Source organism: Microcaecilia unicolor, chromosome 3 (assembly GCF_901765095.1).
Source record: "Microcaecilia unicolor chromosome 3, aMicUni1.1, whole genome shotgun sequence".
In the NCBI taxonomy this organism is placed as follows: Eukaryota; Metazoa; Chordata; class Amphibia; order Gymnophiona; family Siphonopidae; genus Microcaecilia; species Microcaecilia unicolor.
In genome coordinates this window covers 175,180,172-175,200,695 of record NC_044033.1, presented here as the reverse complement: position 1 = coordinate 175,200,695, position 20,524 = coordinate 175,180,172, and the positions used below count along the sequence as shown (strand labels likewise).

Here is a 20,524-nt window from a genome sequence, read left to right as displayed (position 1 = left end):
GTCCCGACACACTGATTGAGAACCACTGCATAAAGTAATTCATTAAGGGGATCTTTTACCACAGGGTGCGCTGAGGCGTCCCATGCTAATGTATTCATGCATGTGTGCTACCCACACACTACAACATATATTTTTTTATTTTTTAGCCAAGGGGCATGTCTGAGGGGTGGAGATCAGGGGCGTCGCCAGACTTCGGCGGGAGGGGGGTCCAGACCCCAAGGTGAGGGGGCACATTTTAGCCCCCCACGGTGCCGCTGACCCCCCCCCCCGCCACCACCACCACCACTAACAACAACTTTGACCCCCCCTGCCGACGACCCTCTCAACCCCCCCTCCCACCGCCAACCCTCCCCCGCTGCCGCCATCGCCTACCTTTGCTGGCGGAGGAACACAATCCCCGCCAGCCGAGGACCTCTTCTTCCTTTGTTCTGTTTCTGAGTTAGATGTCCTGCACGTACAGCAAAGGTAGGCGATGGCGACAGCGGGTTGGCGGCAGGAGGGGAGTTGAGAGGGTCGTCGGCAGGGGCCCAGGCCCCCGTGGCACCACGTAGCTACGCCCCTGGTGGAGAGTAGGCATTCCTGCACTAATCAGTTATTACATCAGCATTGCCACACGATAGCGCAGGATTAATGTGTGAGGGGTCCTTTTACTAAGCCACGGTAGGCTTTATGCGCGTGCAGCATGTGCCCAAATGTGACTACCGCCAGGCCAGCACACCCTCTGGCAATAATTTCAGATTTGGCATGCGCCTATAAAACGTCGATGAATTATTTATTTATTTCCTCCTATGCACGCTGGTTCTGGCGGTAAATCGGCACTTGGTGTGCGCTGACCGGTCACTGTGCATGTAGCGTGTGAGCCTTTACCACTAAATCAATGGGTGGTATTAAGGGCTCAGGCCGGTTTTGGGCACGTGCTGGTTTCATTTTTACCGCAGGCCCTTTTTCTGTCCCAAAAACCATTGTAGATTTGGTTAAAAACTGGCCCGGCCTGCACCCAATACATGTGCCTACACTACCACAGGCCACTTTTTTACCGCGGCATAGTAAAAGGGCCCCTGAGACCTTTCTGCCTGTCAAATATGTGGTGGTAAGTGCTCACAAGCTAATGTTTGTTATTGGCAACATGCTAATGGCCATATTAGTGCATGGAAGAAAGCACAAGGAGCCTTCAGAAATGAGAGCGTTTCAGCTGTACTTTATTAATCAATAAAGTACAGCTGAGACGCTCTCATTTTTGAAAGCTCCTTGTGCTTTTTTTCTGGATTTTAGCCTTTGCTGCTTTGCTTCTGGATTCCCTCTACCTCTGCATTTAATATTAGTGCATGGTCATTAAATCGGAAAATGGAAAATTGGCCATTTTTTGGCAATGGCAAAAAGTGACCTTTAAGGGTGTTCTAAGGCTATGTTGTGTCACAGCTTTGTAAAAAGGCCCCTAAAGAATTTATTGCATAGAAGGTAAACAGAAAACATAAGAGCCTAAGAAATGCCTTGCTAGGTCACGTCAAAGGATCGTCAAGTCCAACATCTGTCTCTTGTAGGGGTGTGCAGCCAAAGTGTTTTCATTTTTTTTTGTTTCCCGTATTGTTTACAGGAATTTTCATTTTGTTATAGTTTTATTTCAATTTGGAAAGAGTGTGCACTGTTTGCGAATAAGGTGCACTATTTGCAAAGAGTGAGAGCTGTATTGGGGAGCAGTTCATATTCTTTGCAAATAAATCATTTACTAAGGTACGCTATGGGCGCGTTAGCATTTTTAACGTGTGTAAGTGGTTTACACACATTGAACGCTAACGCGCCCTTAGAAAAGTATAGGCGCCTTAGCGTTTAAAGCGCCTTAAATTTAAAGGTGCGTTAGAAACGCTAACACATCTAAGTAAACATACCCTAAAGTACCTTCTTCATGAACTTATTTATTTGTTTATTACACAGTTTGTAGATGGAACTATCCTAGGTCCCATGCGGTTTACAAGTTTAAACATTCACAATAAAAACTAAAAGACAATACAATACCTACAAACAAACGCATAACACAAAATTCAGCATAACAACTTATACGATCTTTCACTAGTTAAAAGCCTGAGTAAAAAGATATGCCTTGAGACATTTACAGAAAAGAAGGTAATTTTTCATCATCCGCAGCTCTTCTGGAAGCCCATTCTATAAGGTGACTTGTTTATAAGAAGGAACAGTTAACACTGATTTCCCAGCAGACCTCAATGGCTGAGATGGAACATACACTGTAAGGGGGTCTTTTACAAAGGTGTGCTAGCATTTTTACACGCACTAAACACTAGTGCTCACTAATTGTGTAAATGCCCATTATATTCCTATCGGCATATACACGGTTAGCGCGAGTTAAAAATGCCAGCGCTCCTTTATAAAAGGGGCTCTAAGTCCAGTAGCAAGAGGAAGAGGAACCTCCCCATTTATAACCCTAAAAATCAAACTCAACACTTTAAATTGAACTCTAAGCCTCACAGGAAGCCAGCGAAGGTTTTGTAAGACTGGTGAAATATGTTTAGAGATCCCAGCAATGAGTCGTGCCATCACATTCTGGGCCATCTGCAATAGTCAACATATATGCTGGCAAACCCAAAAATGAATGAATGAATGAATGAATAAATAGTGTGTATTATAAATTTAGGCTTTTTCCCCCTATCATTTTGGGCAAAAAAATGATATGAAACTACTACTACTTATCATTTCTATAGCGCTACTAGACGTACGCAGCGCTGTACACTTGAACATGAAGAGACAGTCCCTGCTCGACAGAGCTTACAATCTAATTAGGACAGACAAACAGGACAAACAAGAGATAAGGGAATATTAAAGTGAGGCTGATAAAACAACCCTTTATGAAAGCTGGTGATACACTGGCCACCCTTCAATCCTCAGGAGGATGATAGACTGCAGATTACCAGAAACAGATCTGCAATTTCACCTCTAGGGGCCCTTTTTTGAAAGGGTTGCTGCGTAGCAACCTGGAATTACTGCCGGCCGAATGTGGCCACCGGCAGTAGTTCCGCATTGAGTGCGTGCCATTTCTGGCATGCCAGAAAAGATTTTTGTTATTTTTAGTGCGGCGCTAACCTGGTGGTAATCAGGCAGTGGCATACGCTGCCCAGTTATGGCAGGAGCCATTATCGCCACCTCAATGGGTAGCGGTAAGTGTTCCCCACCACATGGCCATGCAGTAAGAGTAATCTTACCGCATGGCCATTTTATTTTTAGGGGCTTTTTACCCGCTGTGGTAAAAAGAGCCCTGGCACATGGGAAATACGGCCCATGCCATTACTGTAGGGCCCTTTGTACTGCAGCTTAGTAAAAGGACCCCTGAGTTATTTCAGAACTTGAGGTGTAAACCATCCAGTCCTGGTGATTTGTAACTTTTTAGGTTTGTCACTTTGCTTTTCCAGGTTCATCATGATATGTTTCAGTTCTGGCCTAAATCATCGCCATTAAAGAGTATTTTCAATGTGGGTTTCTCCCCAACATTCTCTTCAGAAAAGACCAAGGCAAAGAATTCATTTAGTTTTTTGATATGGCCTTGTTCCTGAGTGCTCCTTTAACCCGCATTGCCTGCCCGGTTCTTCCCCTCACGTCACATACACACTCATTTTAATGAAATTGAACATGTGTGAAGTGTTGCGCTCGCTCAATTTCACTAAAACGAGTATGCACGTGACATGAGGGGAAAAGCAGAGCAGGCAATGCGGTAGAGAGCCAGAGACCAGCGCTGGACAAATGCTTTGGCTGGCAGGGGTTGGGGACCCCGTCAGCCAAACCAGGGGCCCCAGAGCCAATTTTTTTTTTTGTGGGGGGGGGGGGGGGGTCCAGGCCTCCATGGCCCACTGTAGCTACACCACTGGTGCATGCAATTATAAAATTATTCCCCCAGCACCTTCTTTCCATTCTCGCTCCTTGTTTCTGTCTGAAATTGTCTTTACCTTATAGCTGATATGTATTTCATTGTATCACAGTCCCTTTCCCTCAGTTCCAGTTTGCAGTAGTCTGAGGCAGAGACGCCAAACTGAACACTAAAATGTTTTTGTTAAGACAATTAAACATCTCTTTTTCTGTTTCTGTGTGTCTCTGTGTTTCCTTCCCTCTTAGTCTCTGTGTTTCTCCCATTCTGTATGGGTGTGATTGTCTCTCACTGTCTCTACATTTCTCTGTTCCCCATGTCAGACATGAACGAACACAGCTCCCGCAGTCACAGTATCTTCCTCATCAATATTAAACAGGAGAACATGGAGACCGAGCAGAAACTGAGTGGGAAGCTGTACCTGGTAGATCTTGCTGGCAGCGAGAAGGTGATGTGGTTAGATTTGTTGTACCCATCATTGACACTGGGTATTACTGATGTGCATGCGTTAGTGCACCTTAAGTAATTGAGGTCCCATTTTACCAAGCTGCAGCAAAAGGGGCCCTGCGGTAGCATCGGTATGTGGATTTACTGTGCACCGAGGCCCTTTTTACCACAGCGGGTATCAGTAGCGTAGCCAGAGTTCAATTTTTAGATGGGCCTGGAGGTGGACTGGGTGGGCACAGGCCTTGCATTTCCTATCCACCCGCTATCACCCCCCCCCCTGCATTTCCTCTCCATCCGCCAGCCGCCGCCGCATTTCCTGTCCACCCGCTACCCCTCCCCGCATGACAGCCCCCTGTACATGGTCAGTTCTGGTCATTTTTACTGACCTGAAGCACTGTTCTCCCTCCAGCACCGGCGATTCCCATAGCCAGCCTTCTGCCAGCGCGCGTCGTCGGAGCCTCTTCTCAGGCGCGTCCTGCCTACTCTGCAACTTCCTGTTTTCCGCAAAGGTGGGACGCAGGAAGTTGCAGAGTAGGCGGGCAGAAGAGGCTGGGTGGGCCTGGAGCAAAAGTGGCTGGGCCTGGGCCTGTCCAGGCCCACCCGTGGCTACGCCCCTGACGGGTATAAGGCAAATAAAAGAGGAAATGGTTATGCAGTAAGTGAACTCTTTCGCACGGCCATTTCCAGAGGGGGAGGGGAGCCCTTACTGCCACCTATTTAGGAGGCGGTAACGACTCGCGCACTAACCCGGCGGTAACCCTGGTGCCAAAAAAAAAAATCTGTCGCACCAGAAATGGTGATGGTGGGGGTGGAACTACCACTGGCTCCTGTGGTGGGCTGGCGGTAGTGCCGAAATGACGCAAGGCAAAGCGGATGTATCGGTACCGTTGGTTTGTAAAAGGGGTCCTTAGTACATGATAAATTGAGACGTCCTGCGATAAAATCCCGAGGCGAACGCACTGGGGGTGGCCTTCTTTTCAATTGAAAGAGACTTGCCTCCTGCGCATTTATTCCACGGAGGTATCTAAATGTCTCTATCATATCTCGTCTTGCTTATTGATCGCTCAGGTTTCCTTCCAGTTCCATCTCTGTGATTCTGGATGAACTCCTGGGGTCCCTTTCAGTCCAATCTGCCTCTGATTCTCTCTCAACTCTACTCTACAGGTCAGCAAGACTGGAGCAGAAGGAGCTGTCTTGGATGAAGCAAAGAACATAAACAAGTCACTCTCTGCCTTGGGGAATGTTATCTCTGCGCTAGCAGAAGGAACAGTAAGATAGGGGAGGGAGAAAGTGAATCCTCTGGTTACGGATCTTCAGCTGCTTTACAATAAATTTCTGTTTTTAATTATTATGCTCATCATTTGTATAGAGCCTGCAGATGTGCACAGTGCTTTACAGGCACATACTATAGACAGCCCCTGCCCCTTGGAGCCAGGGCCGTTGAGAGGGGGGTGCAGGAGGGCAAAATTCTGCGGGCCCAGGCCTCCAAGGGGGACCTGGTGCCAGGGTCTCTCTCTCTCTCGTCTGCTCCTGATGGGACCCAAGTGATCGCGTCCTCACAGGAGAAGGAGAGAGAAAACTCTGAAGCCGGGCCCCCCTTGGAGGCAGGGGAGGACCTGGAGGTTCCTCCAGTGCTGCTCTTCTGCCCATTGCTGAGTGGCTGCTTTTCCTTTCAGATGTGCATGCTCAGTTTTGAAACTGAGCATGCCCTGAGAGGAAGAGCAGCCGCAGGGGCAGGCAGTCAGCACTGGAGGAAGACGTCTTCTGCTGGCAGGGCCTCGGGATCCCCATCAGCCAAGGTATTTTAATCCTACGGCAGAAGAAGCGATCGGGGCTGGGGCGTCAGCGGATGGCAATTGAGGGGGGGCAGGGGCAGCAGCAGCCCTGCCCTGGGCCCGGTTCAGTCTCTCGGTGGGCCTGCTTGGAGCTTACAGTCTAGACAAGACATACAAACAACAACAGATAAGACCATTGAGTTAATGTGACTTCTTTGCTTGACACTTCATCGTTTGACTTAATTTCAGTGGTCTTTATGAAGTGATAAAAGTATATATTAATGACAGTACTTCAAGGTCCCCTGCCTTACATTTTCAGTGGAATCCCATGGCTGACATTGAAGAGTCCTATGTTCTGGGAAAGACCCAGTCTCGTAGTGGAAACTCACATGCCTTGCATTGAGTGTCTCAAATGCTGAATTTGTTGAATGGGGTGGGGGGAGGGGGCAGGAAAGGTTCTCCATGATCCACCTCCACTGACAATGCTTCCTTTGCATATTTTAGAAAAGCTATGTCCCCTACCGGGACAGCAAGATGACCCGAATCCTACAGGACTCCTTGGGTGGGAATTGCAGGACCACCATGTTCATCTGCTGCTCCCCCTCCATTTACAATGATGCAGAAACCAAATCCACGCTGATGTTTGGACAAAGGTATGTACGTGAAAACAACTGTGGGAGTCAGGAGTCTCCTTTCTGGATCTGCTGCTGCCCATCTGTCTAGCTCTGCACTGTTTTTTCTGATTCCTGTGTTTAGCTGGTCACAGCTGCTGGTGGATCATCCTCTATAGCTATCCCTTCACTGTCCAGAAAGACTTCCCAGTGTCTCTTCTTGAAGAATATGCACAGAATTAAACTGTTCTCATTTTGTGACTAATCTGCAAAAATCTGTCAGGAAGGAAAATTTCATACAAAACCTTGGAAAATGTCTTAATTCATCAGTAATGTATTGGTTCAGCGTGTTTGTGGAGGGGCGGGGGGGAGTTGTGTTAAATAAAATCCATAATTTAGAATCAAGCACTTTTCAGATGCAATGAAAATGGGTACAGGAGGAGAGTATCCCCATGAAAGTGCCACATTGATTTTTTTTTAAAATTGCAGGAGTAGAGTTTTCACCACAAAACGTTTCTCCTGCAAAGTTTGTTTTTTATTGTTATGATTTTTTCAGGCAATTCTAGTCTCTTGCCCCATTGGTGCTCTGCTCTTTCTCCTCAATCCCCTGTCTCATAGTTCCTTCTTCACTCCCTCCTTTCTAATGAGAGGATGTTGAGGATCTCTATTTACATCAATAATTTGTGTATTCTTGCAAGCTGCTGGTCTCTAGCATAACGTATACCCTCTCTCCTGGTCCTCAGAGCCAAGACCATCAAGAACACCGCCTCTGTCAATCTGGAGCTGACAGCTGAGCAGTGGAAGAAGAAGTATGAGAAGGAGAAGGAGAAGAATAAGACCCTGAAGGAGACCATCCAGAAGCTGGAGTTGGAGCTCAGCCGTTGGCGTAATGGTAAGGACCAACTCTACCCAACACTTCCTCCTCCAGTCTCTGCCTACCATCAGAGGAGGAAGTGCTGCCACTACAGGGTGCTAAATTCAGTATATTTTCACCTTTGGATCTCTTGTCACAATACCATTTACTTAAAAATAAACAAAATGACAGCTCTAAAGTATAATCCCCTGATATTCAGTGCTATTTAACCGGCTAGGAACGGCGTCTGGCCAGTTAAATAGCATTTAGCTGGCTAACTGCTAATATTCAGCAGGAGATAGCCGGTTATGTCCGCTGAATCTTAGTGGTTAGAGCATAGCGACTAACTGGCTATATCTTCCAATAGAGCTGGTTAGCGCCGATATTCAGTGCTGGGTTAAGCGGTTAAATAGGACCGCGAACATAGCAGTTTTCCTTAACTGCTAGGAACTTAACCAGTTAGCACTGAATATTGGCATAACTGGTTAAGTTTCAGCAGCTATAAATGAAACCAGATATTCAGTGCCGGTCACCAGAATCAGCCAGGCATTGAATATCTTGGGTTAGTGCCAAACGCAGTACTTATGCGGGCTGCCTCCTGACGACTGAATATCGGCCCCTTATTCCATCTTTCAGAATAGAGGAGTAGCAGAGCGGGTCCTGCTGAGGCAACCCGCAGTAATTTGGCCAGCAGCACGTGCTACTCCCATGGTAAAAATTAATTTTTATATTTTGCAACAGTTGGCTTGTCTGGGGGCGGAGAGTAGGCATAGGTGCGCTAATCAGGTAGTGTGAGCACATTACCGCGTGCTATTTGATTACCATAGGAGTAGCGCAGGAGCTCTTACAGCCTCCTAAATAGGTGGCAGAGAAGGCTCCAGCAGTAATGGCACGTGCTAATGGGGAAATTAATGTGTGGCAATTACAAACCCCCCCCCCCCCCCCCCCCCCCGAACACAGCCATTTTACTGCCAAGCTAAAAGTGGCCGCAGCTCTTGAGAACCCACTCACTGACAGCAGCATTGGCTTTTTTTAACGCTGCTTAGTAAAAGGACCCCTAAGATTGGCTGCAAACAGGGCCCAAATTTAGGAGCTCAGCTTTTTTTTGAATATCAGGCTCAGCAGCTCAGATGTTGCTTACCACTTCAGGCTGAATATTGAGTGGTATATTTTTAGTAATATTTTAAACTGTCTTAAAGAAGTCTCTGCTCTAATTGAATGGGGAAGGTTATTCCGTACATTAGGTACTAATCAAAAAAATGCCTTCTCTCAATGACAACTCTATGCACTGTAGCAACAGATGGAATCATCATACTCTGATCATTCAAAGATGGTAAACTTGGCACATAAGGAATTACTAATAAAGCCAAGAAGAAGGGAATGTGTTCATAATATGCCCAATGTGTCAGTACTAACAGCTTAATGTGTACTCTGCATTAGGTAATTACACGGGGACCTGTGGTAACTTTGGGGACGGGGTTGGAACAGGGACAGAGCCCACAGGGGTGAGGACGAACTTTGTCCCCATGTCATTCTCTACTTTGAAGGCTATTAGTGAATTGGATAGTTATTTATGTTCAAGTTTTACAGATGATGATGTTTTGATTTCTTGGAAAAACAAGCAAAAGTGCTGGCCACAACTGGCAAAATTTGCACAGGAGAATCTTGTGCATCTCTCCTACCAGCACATCTTCTGAGAAGACATCTTCTATTGCAGGAAGGACTGTGGAAGACAGGAGAGCTAGACTGAATCCTGAGATTTTTGATGACTTATTATTCATCCACAGATTAAAAAATCATAACAGTACTTCATAGGGCATATTTCTCCCCTCTAGGGCATGCAGAGCGGTTTGTATTTTGTATCCCTGAACATTTTAAGAGGGTGAATTAGGGTTCCTTGTGGTAGTAGAAGTCAGCTATTTTGGGGGTTGGAAGGGTAGAGGGTGGTAGTGGTGGTGGTGGTGGGTTATTATAATTACTACTACTACTTATGATTTCTATAGCGCTACTAGACGTACGCAGCACTGTACACTTGAACATGAAGAGACAGTCCCTGCTCGACAGAGCTTACAATCTAATTAGGACAGACAAACAGGACAAACAAGAGATAAGGGAGTATTAAAGTGAGGATGATAAAATAAGGGTTCTGAACAATTGCTCATTGTTATTATTGTTTTCTATTTGTGATTTATAAACAACAGTTGCACAGTATATTGTTCCTTTTTATACTTTAATAAAAAGATTTAAATATAAAATCATAAGCGTTTGAGGCTTGTGCAGATGAGGACAGAGCCCACAGGGATGGGGACAGAGCCTGCGGGGGTAGGGTGGGGATGGAGACAGGGCCTGCAGAAAAAAGGCAGGGATGGAGACAGAGCCCACGGGGCGGGGACAAGCTTTGTCTCCTTGTCATTCTCTACTCTGTATCTCATGGGAAGCCAATAAGAGTGTATAAAAAGTGGAATAACATGATCAAAGTGCTGCCCAGAAGTGTGATAGTCATTTGTAATCTTTTCATATTGGAAGAGGATATATCCACTTAGATCACATTCCTATAGCCAATATGTGATATTAAAAGAGCATGTATTAATATGTGTAGGGAGGATTCATTCAAAATATGCTTCAAGGAACACAATTTGTGCAGGATGTAAAAGCCTTTCCTCACTATCATAGAAACATGATCTGTGAACATCAGTTAGTAATCAAGTAATATTCCAAGATGTTTACATATCTAACGTTAGAACAGATCTTCCAAATAATACTGGAGTCAATACAGGTTGGTCCAAATATCCTGGGATCCGGCAGGCAGTTGGGTTTTTTTTTCTGTATTTAATACTAACTTGTGTTAATGAATGCTAAACAATCCTGTAAACTAGAGAGATGTGGAGAATCAATGGAGACTCTTGTTATCGAAAGAATATCATCAGTATAACAATGCATGCTCACTCCAAAAGACTGAATAGTTGGAAACAATGGGCTCAAAAAGATATTAAACAAGACCAGTGACAGAACAGAAACCAGTGGTAAACCACAACCTAAGGAAAAAGTTTGGAATCCTGTCCAGTCAGGAAAGGCATAAACTACTGCAATACTATTCCGTTAATTCCAGTAGATTCCAGATATTTGGGGGCCTTTCACAGAGTGGCGGTAAGTCCAATACATGCTTACAGCTCACTCTTCCGGGACTTCTGCTGGCCCAATGCAGCCGCTAGTGGTAGTCCTGCCCCGAGCACGCACCATTTCCAGGGGAAAAAGAAAACCCCCGGAAATGGCTTGCACGGCGATAACCTGGCAGTAATCGGGCATTGCCATGCGCTGCCCAGTTACCGCTGGGGGCCCTTCTTGCCACTTCAGTGGGTGGTGGTAAGGGCTCCCCACCGCATGGCCACACGGTAAGAGTTATCTCATTGCATGGCCATTTTTTGGGGAGGGGGCTTTTACCGGCTGTGGAAAAAATGGCCCCAGCGCATGGAGAAAATGGCCTCCGCCGCTAGCACAGGGCCTTTTTTCCCACAGCTTGGTAAAAGGACCCCTTAAAGAGCAATGTATGATCAGTCAAATGCCGAGACTAAATCCAGCGAAACTTCTAGTATTAGTTGCCCAGAATCTAGTGTATTACGAAGTTCACTTAGTAATTCTGCTAACACTGTCACGTTACTATATCTCCTTCTAAAACCTGATTGGCCTGGATCTAAAACATGTCATATGTACCAGTTTTATATTGTATATGCTTTATTGTAACCCACCTAGAATAGAGGAGTTTTGTGGGATGGAAATTTTTTAAATTAAATTTTTAAAAAATGAGTGTGAACAGCTTCCTTTGTGGCTCTGTCACAGGAGAGAATGTTCCAGAAACGGAGCAGCTGAGTGATGATGAGAAGCTGGTTCTAGACACCTGTGATGAGACACCCATTAACGACAATAACTCATCCATAGTCATTCGGATTTCTGAGGAGGAGAGGCAGAAGTATGAGGAGGAGATTCGAAAAATGTACAAGCAGCTGGATGATAAGGTACATGCCTCCTAGTCTGTTGGCTCAGTATGAGCTTATCTGATTGGTAAAATAATTCCTAGTTCCTCAGAGCAATCACATCCCTTTGTAATGTAATAGTTATTCTTGAGTAAATTAGATGGCAGAGAAGAAAAGAAGGAGCCATCCCCTACAACAGACCAGGTCTCATCACAGTCTGCTCCTGTCTAGAGTCTCAAGTACATTCTCAACCCTGCTTTTGCTGTTTGCAATTCATTCCTCCCGATGATGCATTCCTGGCCATTTCACTGTCTTAATGTCAGATAAGAGCATAGAAGAAGGAGGTTCTTCTCTTTTGCTTCCTCCTTTGGATGCTGTCATTTCTCTCTTCCTCTGCAGGATGATGAGATCAATCAACAGAGTCAGCTGGTGGAGAAGCTCAACCAGCAGATGTTGGACCAGGAAGAGGTACAAATAGCCCCAGAGTCTTGGGTATTTGCACAGCATAGGCCAGAGCAGGAGAAGACCTGCAAAAGGCTACCAGGACAGTTTCAAGCTGCAGATTTCCATGGAGGATAGCTCAAAGGGATATCAGTTTTTTCAGGCCATGAGAGCAAACGATGCATTAATGGTGGTGAATGATTTAATCCTTTTAAAGGGCTATCAGATAGCTCTATGCAATGTGGGGCAGGCTGAGTCAGTAAAGGTTTTGTCCCAGTGAACCTAAAAAGTCGTAGTTTTTATAAGAAAAGGAACAAGCCCATAGATGCACTGGGAGCAAAACTTGGATTGGCTCAGCCTCTCTCTAAAGACTTGGAGCTACTGGATGTCCCTGTCTTATCATGAAAGCATATACTTTCAATAAATTAAAAAGTAAGGGCTTGATATTGAAAAAAAGCTGAGCTCCTAAACTTATGCACTATTGCCAGCCAAACTGATGAACTTAAGTTTTCAGCTGAAAATTCATTTTCATTTAGAAGTTTAAAGTTTATCATTTATTTACTTGATATAGCGCCTCTTTCGAGCACGAGTCAAAGCGGTTTAACGTTATGGTTATAAATGTAGGGATTCCATTCATTTGCATAGATTTATCAGCCTGATTTATGAGCCTAGTGCTGGAAATCAGTGCTAAGCTCCTAGAAATTGATATTCAAAGCAATTTAAACAGCCAGAAACAGATCCTGGCCTTTAAATTGCTTGTCCAGGGGAAACTGGACATATTCAAGGGCTTAAGCAGAAAGTGACGCTGAATATGCTGGGTTAGCACCTAAGATGAAAACGGCTATTTTATGGGTGGCCTGGGGGTGGAGCTGGCACTTAATGTGGTTAAGTGCCAATATTTATCTCTTAACAGCATAAGGTAACTATAAATAGGACAACATACAACACAACCCTATCTTTATGTGGCTGAATATTGCACTTACAGCAAAAGAGAAGGAAAACATCTCCACAAATGGAACGAGCCAAAAATGAAACAGAAAGTGGAGTCCATAATAAAAATAGGAACCAGGTGATTCTTTATTGCCAGCCTCAGTTAAATAACCCGACACAGCTGTGTTTTGGCATAAGCATATACCTGCATTAGAGGTCTCGAGAAAATCTTAAATCCAAATGTCAGATGAATGGAATCAGTTGCTGGTTCTAAATTCTTATCACGCTCCTGATTAGAGCGATATAGGGTAGCAGCAATTGAAGAAATTTAGTTTGCTGTTCAGTTGAACTATGTTGGATATGTTCAACTGAACGGCAATCTAAATTTCTTCAATTGTTTAACACCATTTTGTAAATATAGGGACCCATATTCAGACTGCGGGAGGTAGCTGGGCTGCCTCCCGGGGTTGGGGCTGAACCTGGGTATTCAATGACAGGCCATTTCCGGTGACTTAACTGGCCAAGTCGATATTCAGCACTGGCTGGTTAAGTTGAAACCGGCCAAAGATAGGCCTGCTATATCGGTGGCCTAATTTGGTTGCCAAATTTAGCTGGGCAATGTGCTGACTATCGAAGGATAGCCGGTTATATCACGCTAACCAACGATTTTTCCTGTTGTATATCGCCAGATAGCAGTTAAGTGCTATTTAACCGACCAGGAGCAGTTCCTGGCCAGTTAAATGGTTTTAAATATAGGGGGGATAAAATATAACCCCCCCGCCCCGAAATTTCATTCAATCATTCTTTCATACATACCCATTCACACCTACAGGCATTTCTTAATCATCCTTTCAGGTATATGTGAACTTATAGCTATTTGGGATCTGTGGTGTGATTACATGAACAACAAAAAAGTGAATTGTAAATAAACAGACAGGTGTAGAATGTGTTAGATAGGAAATTTTCTTTTTCCGGTTATTGTTGAGGGTATAAATTTTGAAAATGTTCCCACAATGCCTCGTATCGCACCTATTCCATTTTGGTTTGGGGTTTGTAAGTAGATTGGATTGCCATTCTAATTTCCATAAAGAAAAGCAGCACCTTATGTCCATACACATGTGTGCTAGAAAGTGGCTCAGTGCTTCGCTGGAGCCTTTTGCTTTGCATTCTGGCAGTTAATGATGGAGGTGGTGCTTGTGTGCTCTGACTTCTGACCAGCTCCTATTCTCCACACGGGGTGACAATGAGAAGGTGCAGACGGAGTTAAGCCACCTGCAGTCCGAGAATGATTGCGCCAAAGAAGAGGTGAAAGAGGTACTGCAAGCTTTGGAGGAACTGGCTGTAAACTATGACCAGAAATCCCAGGAGGTAGAGGAGAAGAACCAGCAGAACAAGATCCTTGCAGATGAACTCTCCCAGAAAATGGTAAGTCCATGTCCCCAAAACTCTCATAAGATGGTGAGTCTAGGCCCCAAAGTCTTACAGAAAATTGTAAGTCAGGGTCCCATGCTACAGAGGGCTCCGAGCCTGATGAAGGAGTCACAGCCTGCTGCAAGACTTTGAGACCTCTTCCAAGCTTCTGTCTTGGGCCCAGCATGTCTAACACCAACATAAGAATATAAGAATAGCTATACTGGGTTAGACCAATGGTCCATCTAGTCCAGTATCCTGCTTCCAACAGTGGTCAATCTAGGTCACAAGTACCTGGCAGAAACCCAATTAGAAGCAACATTCCATGCTACCAATCCTGGGGCAAACAGTGACTTCCCCCATGTCCATTTCAACAACAGACTATTGACTTTTCCTCCAGGAACTTGTCCAAACCTTTTTTAAACTCAGATACGCTAACTGCTGTTACCACATCCTCTGGCAACAAGTTCCAGAGCTTAACTATAAATTGAATAAAAAAATATTTCCTCTTATTTGTTTTAAAAGTATTTCCATATAATTTCATTGCGTGTCCCTGGTTTTTATACTTTTTGAAAGAGTGAAAAATTGATTCACTTTTACCCATTCTACACCACTCAGGATTTTGAAGGCCTCAATCCTATCCCCCCTCAGCTTTCTCTTTTCCAAGCTGAAGAGCCCTAACCTCTCTAGCCTTTCCTCATATGATAGGAGTTCCATCCCCTTTATCATTTTGGTCGATCTTCTTTGAACCTTGTCTAATTCCACTATATATTTTTTTGAGATACAACATCCAGAAGATGGTGAGTCTGGCTGTAAGGTTCTCTAGACATGGTGAGACTGTCCCCAATGTCTTTGATAGGGTGATGAGTCTACGGTATCCTCAGCTTGTATTTCCTCAGTGATCTTTAATTATGGTTTCCTTGTAAAAGTATTCTTATTTGAATTGATGCATTTTTGTTGATATACTCTATAATGTTTTATGATGTTATGTATCACATTGGACAGCAATGTCGTTGAGAAGGTGATGAATACATTTGAAAATAAATAAAATAAAAAGGGTTTTCTGCAAATTGTGGCAGAAAGCTTTTCTAAATCTCTGTTTGCTCAAGGCAGCTCCAATCTCCATCTTCTTTAATTTTCCCAACTATAATTAACAATACATTGATAACACTAATAATGTGTTATTCAGTCCTCTCCCCTATGGAAGACTTATGCTGCCAGACTATTCACCTCAAGTGTGGCTGAAAGACACCTTTGACAATGGGAAGTTATCATCAAATAAATAAAGGTGGGCATCTGTAAGGTGGTTGCCAACCAGTGAAAATGACCCACTATGATGAATTCTTTTCCAACAGGCCACAGTGTTAGCCCTGGAGACAGAGTTGCATCGGATGCAGGAGTTTAGTGCTCACCAGCGCAAGAGGATTGCAGAGGTGCTGAATGGCCTGATGAAGGACCTGAGCGAATTCAGTGCCATTGTGGGCAATGGAGAGTTTAAACTGGTAAGTGAGGTTCCACATGGAATCATGGATTCTACATGGACAGTGCTGTTGTACAGCACAATATACTTTAATCCACTAAGACATTATGAGGGAAACACTGGCCAGCCAATATTTAATTGTTACACTAGCGTGTGAGATAATTTCTGTAACAGGATATGGTGTGCAAGGCAGTGATGTTATGGCTGTTTATTTTAGGATAGAAATGGAAGAATCTAGTCCAGTGGTTCCCAAACTGTGGACTGGGACCCCAGATAGGGGTCACATCATCAGCGGAAGAGAGCTGGACCTCAAAATGTGATCTATGCCCAGTTGTGGCAGTCAGGCCCATCCCCTCCTCCTGTGTAGAGCTAAAACTCCATGCAGAATACTGGGGTCTGTGAGTACACACTTCACAAAGGGTCCTTTGTTGACTGCTGCTACTGTTACCACCACCACTGCTACTGCTGCTGCCTTCATGCTTTGGATAAGGAGGGGAAGGACGGCATTGAAGACAGAGGACATGAGTTGGAGGTCTGCTATTTTGTGCTTATCATCTGGAGTCATGCAACGTCTAAGTGTGAAAATAGGGTTATATAGGATAAAGGTTTGGGAAACACTGCTCTAGCCCTAGCCCTTCTGTGTTTTTACAAGTGAAGCAAGATGTGAAGCATCTTCCATATTGACTGCTCATTATTTATCATAATTGACTTATTATTAACACCTGTTTGAAAAAAACAATTTATCTAAGGTGGTGCCCAATAAATTAGAATGGAGACGATAGGGACCTAGTAAAAATGTGCATTTATTAGCATGTATTCAGGGCCCCTTTTACCAAGCTGTGGCAAAAGGGGGCCGGTGCTGGTGTCGGCAAGTGTTTTACACGCGCGCCGAGGCCCCCTTTTACCGCAGCTGGTAAAGGGAAGGTCTCGCTTTCCTGCAGGAAATGGCCGGGTGGCAAGTAAAGCACTTGCCACATGGGCATTTCAGGAGGTGGCCCTAACCGCCACACACTGAGGTGGCGGTAAGGGCTCCGGCGCTAACCCGGTGGTAACTGGGCAGCATGCAGCACTGCCCAATTACCGCTGGGTACAGTCCGGCACTACAAAAATAAATACATTTTTGTGGCGCCAGAAATGACAGTGTGGAAGGGGTGGGAAGTACCGCTGGGCTTCTGTGGTAGCCTGGCAGTACTTCCTTTATAGCGAGTGGTAAGCCTGTGTTGGGCTTACTGCTGCTTAGTAAGAGAAGCCCTCAGTTCGTTAGTACTCCTTAAAAGCTGTAGTGTGCACTAAATCAATGTAATGGGTGTTAGCCTATGAATTAATGCATGTTAAGTCAACTAGTAGAATTGGAAAAGGTGCAGCGAAGGGTGACTAAAATGATAACGGGGATGGAACGACTTCCCTATGAAGAAAGACTAAGGAGGCTAGGGCTTTTCAGTTTGGAAAAGAGACGGCTGAGGGGAGACATGATAGAGGTATATAAAATAATGAGTGGAGTGGAACAGGTGGATTTGAAACATCTGTTCACACTTTCCAAAAATACTAGGACTAGGAGGGCATGCGATGAAACTACAGTGTAGTAAATTTAAAACAAATCGGAGAAAAGTTTTCTTCACCCAACGCTAATTAAACTCTGGAATTCGTTGCCGGAGAATGTGGTGAAGGCGGTTAGCTTGGCAGAGTTTAAAAAGGGGTTAGATGGTTTCCTAAAGGACAAGTTCATAAACCACTACTAAATGGACTTGGGAAAAATCCAGAATTCCAGGACAAAAACCAATGGGATATTAATGGGGCAATCTCTCTTAATCCCTTCAGTGGAGTGCAATCTAGTTGAACAGGAACAACACCAAATCAGCATGCAGAAGAGTGGTCAAGAAACAGACTAAGGTCAGGGCTGGCAGAGCAGGTTCAGATGTGGAAGGCAGGCAAGGGTCAGATACAAAGAATCAGAAGAAGGAGGACAGCACTCTGGAACTTGCGAGTGAGACCTATCTGAGGGTGAAGAAATATGGGAACTCTAGGATTTAAACAGAAGGGAGTCAGTCAGAAAGGATACATTCCTAAGCACCTATCATACTAGAGCAGGAGTGCTCAATGTCGATTCTCGAGGTCCATGGTCCAGTCGGATTTTCAGGATTTACACAATGAATATGCATGACATCTATTTGCATACAATGGAGGCAATGCATGCAAATAGATCTCATGCATATTCGTTGGGGAAAACCTGAAAACCTGACTGGGTTGTGGACTCGGACTCCAGTTCACTTTTAAATAAGGGGGAGGGGTAAGTACATGACACCCTAACTAATTAGGCATACAGTACCTCTAGGAGACAGAGAAGCTTGAGGTAGAGAATAAGTAAGCATCCTGGTTATAATTAAGTTTATTCGTATGCTTCCAAGGCTGGAGATTGAAGGGCATCGATAATGGTAGTCTGGACCCTGGACAACTTGAATTGAAACCTCCTTGGTTTTTTATGGCTATGAAAAATAAAAATAAATAAAATTGGGGAAAATAAATTGAAAATTTAAAATGAATTAAGAACACTGACAAAATCTCTAGGGTTGTCTACTGTTTTTGACTGATGGATTGCTCCATTCTTATAATTCTGGATAGAGCTCTTTAGACCTTGGATTATATAGGATCTTTGGAAATGGATTAATGTGTTTTCATGTATAGAGTGGCTCTGGCTAAGTCAGCTCAACTGAAAGCTCTGCAATAATAACTGGCAATTTTGTTGAGCTTAGGTGCTATCGAATGTCAAACATCTAGAATTACCAGGTTGGTGGATGTTCATATTCATCCTCTGTTGAGAGTTATGGCATTTGATAGCCAGAACATGGACACCTTTTCATTTATGTGTTGCCATCACTGTTCTTTTCTGTTTGTTTCTGCATTTTGGTAATTATATATGAGTATGCTGTTTTATGTTGAGTAATGGCTTGTATTGTGGTTGATTATGAATGTTTGTATGGAAACCACCTAGTTATAGATGGTATATAAGTTTTTAAAATAAATAATAAATAACAGCTGTTCAGGGACTGAATGGGCCTCTTCTTATGTCTTTCCCTGGGGATCAGCCGATGGAGATCAGTGGAGCCATTGAAGAAGAATTCACTGTGGCCCGCCTCTACATCAGTAAGATCAAGTCAGAGGTGAAATCAGTGGTAAAGCGGTGCCGGCAGCTGGAGAACCTTCAGGTGGAGTGTCATCGTAAGATGGAGGTCACGGGCAGGGAGCTGTCCTCCTGCCAGCTGCTCATTTCACAGGTAATAACAGTTGGATTCCTCAAGGTCGTACAAATTGGCTTTTGGAGACTGTCTGAGCTATCTTTTTTTTTTTTAACATATTTTATTGGAAAACAAAGATTAACAAGAACAATACATCACAGAGAAAAGGGTTCTCCGATTACAAGTTGCACATATGTCAGAACAGTGATATCACTCAACTCAGACAAGCATAAGGAGCCATTGACATAAGTACCCCTCCTACTGATTGACCCAACTCTATATCCAAAGCCATTCCCTCCCCCCTTCCACATACCACAAGGAGGATATAAGAAAAGTGTTCACCGCCGCAGACTGAATATTAATGGCATGTTTTAAGCCTCTTCCAAAACTTCAAATATTCTACCTCTGATCTTATATCCAAAGGCCAGGTGTTCCATATCTGTGGTGCATGGCCTTGCAAGGTACACTTTCAAGCAGAAATCAATTTAAATTGCTTGACAACAGGGACTGAATTTATTTATTTATTAGGAGTTATTTACCGCCTTTTTGAAGGAATTCACTCAAGGCGGTGTATAATAAGAATAAGTCAAACATAAGCAATAGATAATTCAGTATACTACATTACAATCGGGCTCATTTTCAAAACAGAAAAACCTCTAAAAAGTAGCATAAAGCAATATTTGGACATTTTTCTCACCAAAACGTCCAAATGAGTATTTGCGAAAGCCATTTTTAGACGTTTTTCTATGAAGTCGGTCAGAAGTATGTCCAAATCTCAAAGGGGCGTATCAGTGGTGTGTTCAGACGGAGACATGGGCGTTCCTAAGACTTAGACGTTTTTCAGTCATAATGGAACAAAACAAAAATGTCCAGGACTAAAACTAAGATGTTTTGAGCTAGACCTGTTTTTAGAACGATTAATGCACAAAAAGGTGCTCTAAATAACCAGATGACCACTAAAGGGAATCAGGGATGACCTCCCTTATTCCCCCAGTGGTCACTAACCCCCCCACCCCCACCCCAAAATGTGATGAAAACATTATTTGCCAGCCTCAGATGTTATACTCAGGTCCATTAGAACAGCATGCAGGTTCCTGGAGTAGTCTAGTGTTGGGTGCAGTGCACTGCAGACAGGTGGACCCAGGCTCCTACCTCCCCCTACCTGTTACACTTGTTGAGGAACCTGTGAGCCCTCCAAAACTCACCAGAAACCCACTGCACCCACATATAGGTGCCCCCTTCACCTGTAAGGGCTATGGTAGTGGTGTACAGTTGGGGGTAGTGGGTTTTGGGGGGGCTCAGCAGACAAGGTAAGGGATCAATGGTGAGATGTGTACCTGGGAGCATTTTATGAAGTCCACTGCAGTGCCCCCTAGGGTTCCCTGTTTACCTCCTGGGATGTCAGGGGGACCAGTGTACTAAAAATGCTGGCTCCTCCTACATCCCAATGGCTTGATTTTGTGCGTTTTGCACTTGGACGTTTTCGCAAAACGTCCAAAGTCGGA

The 20,524-nt window shown here is 44.3% G+C and overlaps 1 protein-coding gene across 2 annotated transcripts in view; it reads left to right on the top strand.

Moving 5' to 3' along the window:
- KIF5A (kinesin family member 5A) overlaps positions 1 to 20,524 on the top strand; it is a 165,338-nt gene that overhangs the window by 64,793 nt on the left and 80,021 nt on the right. For both annotated transcript variants that reach the window (XM_030195222.1, XM_030195221.1), the window contains 9 exons: positions 4,192 to 4,316; positions 5,480 to 5,584; positions 6,595 to 6,743; positions 7,445 to 7,593; positions 11,392 to 11,567; positions 11,925 to 11,993; positions 14,115 to 14,321; positions 15,662 to 15,808; positions 18,870 to 19,058. In XM_030195222.1, coding sequence (XP_030051082.1) covers positions 4,192 to 4,316; positions 5,480 to 5,584; positions 6,595 to 6,743; positions 7,445 to 7,593; positions 11,392 to 11,567; positions 11,925 to 11,993; positions 14,115 to 14,321; positions 15,662 to 15,808; positions 18,870 to 19,058 — 1,316 coding nt within the window. The remainder of the gene's footprint in view (positions 1 to 4,191; positions 4,317 to 5,479; positions 5,585 to 6,594; positions 6,744 to 7,444; positions 7,594 to 11,391; positions 11,568 to 11,924; positions 11,994 to 14,114; positions 14,322 to 15,661; positions 15,809 to 18,869; positions 19,059 to 20,524) is intronic.